General features: G+C 42.9%; 1 protein-coding gene across 1 annotated transcript in view; it reads right to left on the bottom strand.

The window, feature by feature from the left end:
- znf704 (zinc finger protein 704) overlaps window positions 1-6731 on the bottom strand; it is a 45151-nt gene extending 38420 nt beyond the window's left edge. Inside the window, exons 1-2 of the mRNA XM_022747334.1 lie at window positions 6154-6731; window positions 319-503 (exon numbers count right to left, since the gene is read on the bottom strand). Of these exons, the coding sequence (XP_022603055.1) occupies window positions 319-503; window positions 6154-6414 (446 nt within the window). The 5' untranslated portion in view covers window positions 6415-6731. The remainder of the gene's footprint in view (window positions 1-318; window positions 504-6153) is intronic.
- Window positions 6732-7674: the final 943 nt, after the last annotated feature.

Below are 7674 nucleotides of genomic sequence, written 5' to 3' on the forward strand. Positions count from 1 at the left end.
TATACATATGTACTGGAGTAAAAGTGGATTCCTGTCAAATGGCATTGCATTCAGTGGGCTGCCAAAAATGGGATGTCAGCCCACATAAACTCAGTCCTATTTTTGAGATGACATATCTGTGCCATATACCTTCAATGAACTCTGCATGTATGACCTCAAGCCAAACTCCCTCTAGGACAGGAATCAGACTCTCACTGTCAAAGAACAGGCACACACACACACACACACACACACACACACACACACACACACACACACACACACACACACACACACACACACACACACACACACACACACACACACACACAGTCCTACCTGGCGTGAGGGACATCAATGCTGGAGGAGACCACTTTGCGTTTCTGCTCCAGCAGGGACACTGATCGGGTGTCAGGGTCCCGGCCAACACGCTTGCTGTCTGCCAACCGCTGCTCCTCCACTACCTCTGGGCTGAGGGAACCGCCCTCCACCTTGTGGCCCTGTGGAGCTCCATTACTAGAGCTCTGTTGGAAAGGGATGCAAAGAGGAAAAAGTAAATGCTCGGTTAGAGAAACACATACACAAGTTAGTAGCAATGATGAGCCATGAACAACACTGATGGAGAGTGGTGCCAAGTACAGAAACAAAACTCCTTTTGTAAAGGCCTAGGGTGATGAACATGTCATACAATTTGCCCATTTAAATTGCCTAAATACACAGACATATTACGGTGCATGGAAACAATTATAAACTGAAACAGTTTTTCAGCACAGCATCAGTTAGGCAAGCCAGGCTCTGGGCTCTGGATCTGGCTGTTGAAATCCTGAAACCCAAAGTTTCATGTTTACACTTTTCAAATGAAGGAGTACATGGTCCAAATATGGTAGAGAAGAAAAATAAATTGAGCCTTTTGCACCTAAAAAAGCCTTTCCAAAATAGATTAACCTAAAATGTGCAGTGGTCAGTTATAAAACAACCCTATTTTCTATTTTTCCTGTAGCAATTTTAATGATGAGGTTTTTTAAACTGACAATCACAAGACACTGTTGAGAATTCTCCAAAACTGCCTTTCCATGAATAAAAATCACTTATACACAAAACTATGCATTTCTGCATATAAAGACCTTTCTTGATGGTGGTATTTGTTCAAATCGTAGAAGTTTAAAAACTTTAGAAACTGATAAAATCATTCCTATTATCAATCATGTGCCACAAGTGTCACTAAGGACACGGGACATTACAGGAGGGCTCATTTCTCCATTACTTAAAGGCACCCTGTGGAGCTTTTGACGACTAATGTTACTAGGCAGTAGGGCTGCACAATTATTTGAAATATAATTAAAATTGAAATAGCTAATTAGCTAAGTGCAATATCCAAATCGCAGGAGCTGCAATTATTTTGATAAAGGTAAAAAGTGTCACAACATTGTTGTGTATTGTTAGCACCATCAGCGTTGTGGTGCTACAGAGACGCCCCAGCCTGCAAATTGTATTCTCCAAACATGTTTGTTTAGTACAAGAGCCAACAAAAATCACATCATCATCATTTTTATATTTTGTTCTGTGAAAATGAAATGCAAAAACAACCATTCCAACTGAAATCGCAATCGTAGTATCTGCCAAAATAATCCCAATATGATTTTTTTGTATACTGTGCAGCCATACTAGGCAGCAATGTTTTTTATTGGTGGGACGCCATTTTGTTTGGATTGTGCATTAGTACACGGGTGCTGCGATACACAACATGCAATACATACAGTGCTATTCCATTGATGGACAGTTTGTTGCAATAACACACAAAGAAGCGCAGCAATACACCAAGGAAGGCGAGGAAGAAGAAGACTGGACACTAGGAAACATCTTCCTAGCGTCCAGTCTTGCCTCTTATGTTAGAGAGTTTTAGCCCTTCAAGTAAACTTCTCTGGTCAGACAGTCAATCCATATAATACACACACACAGACGGTTCTTCTGCCCTGAAAATCACATGTAACAACACACCCAAACACAAATAAACATGCAAAAATACTGCATACAGAAAGATTACATTACACAAGACAACACACTTACCATCGTAAACTACTTACTTACACATAATCACAAAATAAATCATTTTTCCATCACAATACTCTGAAAACGCCTACCTGTAGCAATGTATAAAAAAGAGAAAAAAAAGAAAAAGAAAAAAAAAACAGCCCAACATCATCTCTTCTCTTACACAACAGCAACGAACAGCATGCTTCTGCACATGAATACCTGCATGCACCTACGCACACACCAACACACACACACACACATCTCTGTAGGTAACTAAAGCCATCAGGCTCTTAGAAACACACTGAGAAAAGGCCAAAACACAGCCAGAGTGACACACACGGCTGCCCACGCCAATGGAGCATTGATGGCTATGACAGGCTGGCCAGTGTGTGTGTTTCTATGTGTGAGTGTGTGATCTAGATCATTATCTCAAAGCACTGTAACACGATTAGGCTTGACTGTGGAAAAGGCAATGGCACCTGACTCAATAACTCTCACACACACACACACACACACACACGCACACACGCACACACGCACACACGCACACACGCACACACAAACACAAACACCAACACCAACAGAACAATTCACTTAGATTAATGAGGTAAAAGAAAAACACGTGAAATGAGTATCGAGTACCGCTCATGACAGAGGCTGGTTGCATGAACGCTCAGTGGTGCGCAAAACGCTCTGTGAAAACACAGACTTGAGTAAAACAACAAGATGGATTACACAGGCTCGGGGAAGATTAGGTGTTGTGTGTATGACGAGTGTACCTCTCGGATAAAACCAACGGCAATTCCTTCCTTTCACCAGGCTTATGAATGATGGCATTTCACGGAGCCAGGAAATTGTGAAGCATACCAAATCGGTTGTGAAATGTGAGTTGCATGTGTCAAAGCTGGTGTCTATGTGTGTGTGTGTGTGTTTGTGTGTGTGTCTATGTGTGTGTGTGTGTGTGTGTGCACACATGAACAGAACAAATACCCCAAATGTAGTTGATATCCCCCCTTTCTTTATCTCTCATTCTCCTCTCTCCCACACACAAGCACACTCTGAGAAACTTATAATCTACTTGCTTTGAGCAATAGTTTAAAGATTCTCATACCTTTATGGGTCAAAGTTCATAATAAAGCAAAGCTGACATGGACCATAAATTTGATCCCAGACCTGGACCGAATGTCATAAAATACCAACAGACTGTGTCTTTTAGCTCGTGTGGTTCTTTGTCCCTAGGAAGTATCTGCATTGGAGCATCTAGTGGATATGATCATGAATAAAGATATTAATGATTAATTGATAGTTTAACACTGCATCGACACAATATAACATAAGATTTTCCTATATAACATGAGTTAGTCTAGAGCTGAACAACTAATTGCCTTTAGAAAGTGTCATTTTCAAGCCATGAGAGTTGCAATTTTAAACATAACTTAAACAAAATTCCATGAATTACCCAAACTAACAGAAACTAATGTTGTTAAGTCCTGATTATATTTAAATACTGTTAATGTCAAGTATACTACCAATGCAACATGTTACTAAACTTGGGCTAAACTGGTGTAGGTATTGCTAATGAAAAACTTGCTAATTCACTTATAAGTTTACTTTTCTGAATAGATGAAAGATAGATTTGTGATGATACTTGGTACAAACATATCTTGTTCAATACACAGGCCTGAAGGTTAGAAAATGATCATCATTGAAATTGCAGTTGCAATACTGGTCAGAAAAACCACAATTAGATATTCTGCCCTAACTTTGTCTCTTTTAAGTGAAATAGAAGAAGTTCTGCAGAGTCATTTTCCAAGACAGAAATACTTTTAAAGGACACGCACAAGCACAAGATTAAGGAAAAAGGGATTTGAAATCTGTGTGTTCATAGCACACATAACACATAGTTGAACATATACACCTCCATTACCCTAAAGGATTACTCATACACCATTGCAGGGGCAGCAGCAGCATCCAGACTTGACCCTGTGGTCACTGTGCTTCACGCTCATGCTGCTCAGTCAACCAATGAGGACAGCCGACGCCGGTCTGCCTGGAATCGCAGCTTCAGAACAAAGAGTCACTCAGCTCCTGTCAACAAGCTTGCTTCACTGAATCCCACGTCTGCATACGAGCAACGTGAACAACAGCGAGGACAACAAAAGCGCCAGCAAAACAAAAACAAGTAATGCCTCTTTACTAGCAGTGAGAAACCTTTGTAACACTACTCACACGCAAACAACACACACTTGAACAAACCAACAAGTCAACAAGTGGCATCCTGATGCCCCCACCCCCTACCCAAGAATAGGGGGCAATCGTTTGCCATACCGGGCAATGAGCCAAGCATCCAGCTTCTTTGGAGCATGCCACCCGTTGCCAACCTGGGGGAGCCAGCTTTGTTGGCTGTACAGCTGCAACTCAAATGGGACAGTATACCCTCACAAACAACCCCACTCCAAAATGTATAGTAGTCAGCTCTTACTCATTAAACATACAAATGTACATGTGGGAGAAAGCACATCTATGCTATTACACACGCATGCACACAAAAAGCAACACAGACATATAAATGTATGCACACACACAATTACACACACACACACACACACACACACAGCAGACCCCTCCTCCTCATTTTATGGCTTGTTTTCGACCACAGCAGGAATTGAGTCGTGCTGAAAGAGACTTGACCATTGTGCTGACGGGACCACGCTCTCAGCCTCAGCTGCACTACTCCAGTCTGCACCGCTGACTGTAACAGTATTGTGCAACAGCTTTTGTGTAGTGCAGCACTGCATACACAAAATGTTCAAATGCAAAACAAGACGACCAAAGTTTATACTGCATCTCTAATCACTAAAAGCTCTGACAGGTCTCCACGCAGTGCTTTTGCATTCCACTTAGTTATGATTTGACATGTCTGTGTGAAGTTTTAAATAACGGTTTACAACTTTAAGATTACAAGCATTTTGGACAGTGGAGTTGAATTTGAGTGTTGCTGCTGTATCTGTAAATATACACCAACCCTATATCTCACATCTACATAAAGGAAATGTGAAATGTGTGTGGTAACAAACAATGGCCAAACATTATGAAAAATATATTTTTATAACAAATAAGATTACAGCCTATAAGTAACTTTATCAATAACATATCAAAGCACAACACGCATACAAGTATGCAAGGAGGCACAAAACCACACCGTCAAAATAAATCAAAATCAGACCATAAACAAGCCGTTATTCAGTCACATGCATTCCTCAGTCACTCCCTCACTATAAAAAGGACAGAAAACACACACACACACACACACACACACACACACACACACACACACACACACACACACACTTCCCCTATGCCAGAAACTATGTTTTTATCCAAGGGCTGCGTTAGCTTCTCTTCCTCACAAAATCTTTATCTGAGGCCATGTGACACCAAAAGCATACAACGTGGATGTGAAGGCAATTGGGTCACTGCTAATTGGGCCCATATCACGACCACAATTTTGGACATCATCGAAACTTTCTATTCTGCCTCTAATGCCACAAGAGGGCCACACGAACTATTTTAAACCTTTGTTAAACAATAAAAGCCTTGTTGTGCAAATTATTTCACAAAAGGCAATTGACTAATCAGTTTGGTGTCAAGCTGCATCACCTACGATTGAAAATGTCCAAAACACGTTCTGAGTGCAAATGTGTAACTAAAGGCATGATGCACAAATTATCTATCATAAAAGCCAATGTGCAAAAACGTCGGACCAGATCTTTCCATCAGTCCAAACGCTGCAGTCACAGCGTGTTTGTTTGCCTCGGCTTACCCACCCACTAGCCCACATAAACATTGCGCAGGCCCTATCAAGCCCTTTGTCCCATATATCTAATGTCGCCAAATGTCATGACAGCCCGCTATTTGATGCAATATGCAACCAAATCTGTATTACAGCTATTCTGAGCGACGCTGGTTTGTCCCCAGCTGGTTAAATTTGCCATCAGCAGGAAAAGCAGCGGCAGCGGTGGCACTGTTAAATCCGCTCCGTGCAGGAAGCGGTTAAACGCTGCAAAACACCGCACAACAAAAACAGTGAAGCGCTGCCTGCCGGCCGGGCGCTTTACACGCTCTCTCACACACACACACCTTCAGGCTGAATTTCAGCGGTCCTTTGGTTGCAGTGTGGTTGAACCCAGCGGCTATCTCCTCCTCGGAGAACTCCTTGAGGCTCCCGTCTTGCATGAGCACGGTGTAGACGCTGCGCCGGGTTCCCGCGGCCGAAACGTCTCTGTTTTCCTGCTTGACAGCCTGGACCACTCCTGTCACCGGGGCACCGTCCCCAGTCGGACTCGGCGCATAAACGCGGCTGCCGAGGATCGACCGTTTCACTAAACGCCTCGTATGCATGTCTTAAAGTGTCTCACTCAAGTTGGGGCCGGCGAACCGGTGAATTTAAATCATTAAACGTCGAATTACAACCGGTAAACAACGTCGAGAAAAACACAAAACCGCAGCGGGTAGACTACGCGCTCCAACAGCCCTGACAAAATGTTAGAAAGCGGCAACATACTCGGAGGGCGAAAACTCCAAACAGCGTCCTAAATGCACCGCATTCAAAATCAACGAAAACTGAAGGAGAACTCTGAATTAGCACCGACAAATGCCAACAACATGAAAACGATTCATTCGCCGCTAAACAACCTCCACATCCAACCGGCTACCTCTCTTCCTCCGTTCGACCTGTTTGTTTTCCCCACTGCTCCCTGCGAGCTCAGGAGACGGCGGGAAAACACGGGCTAACTTCAGATTCAGGAACCGAAATGACATTTGTACACGATTTAACAAACTGTCGGCGTATTCGCGATAAGAACGACTCGGACATAGAAGAATGAAAGTAAATACGTCGAATAATTTCACTTCACTTGACCCAATGCATCGTCATCCCACCGTAGATGTTGAAAACGATTCAAAATACGACCGTTAGGTGACTCCAGCTCCGTCTATTGTGGTATCCAGTCCGCGTGTGGCTCCGACCGAGCACAACCTCTACCGGCGGAATGCTGCCTGTAAACATGTGCGGTCCGGCGGCCTAGGCGGGCTGCAATTGGTCTGCAAAGCACACGCCTCCACAAGCCCCCACCGCTCCCCCTTCTCCTCGACTGAAGGTAACGCAAGCCGGGAGGATGCTCCATTCAAAACAATGACGCAAGGATGGAGTGGAAACGAGAAGGGAGAGGGTATAGCAGGGAATTTAGGAAGGGAAAACTTCTACCAGACAGACAGGTTTTATACTATAACCAAGTTGTTACAGGGTATGTAGCCTACTTTTCAGGTGCAATCGGATTTCTAAATGATCTGGTTCTAAAATGAAAGCAATAGACTGCACTGGTTTGTTTTTGCGAATGTAAACACAACAGGTTATTTAATTTCGTATGGGTTTTTCATAACTTAAACATGCTAGTTTTTTCTCTTCTAAAGGCTCTGGGGTGAACATGCTCCAACATCAACCCTGCACATCATGCAATCGTCCAGGCAAGAGCCAATCAAATCTAAACCAGCCCCATTAGATAATTTGGACAAACAATGCTGAATTAAGATGCATGTTATGCAAATACCAAGATAAATATGTATGAAAATGCTAATTTATAAGGGTGAACCTAGGTCAAC

The sequence above is a fragment of the Seriola dumerili genome, unplaced genomic scaffold (genome assembly GCF_002260705.1).
Source record: "Seriola dumerili isolate Sdu_G_001 unplaced genomic scaffold, Sdu_1.0 BDQW01000110.1, whole genome shotgun sequence".
NCBI classification, from domain to species: domain Eukaryota; kingdom Metazoa; phylum Chordata; class Actinopteri; order Carangiformes; family Carangidae; genus Seriola; species Seriola dumerili.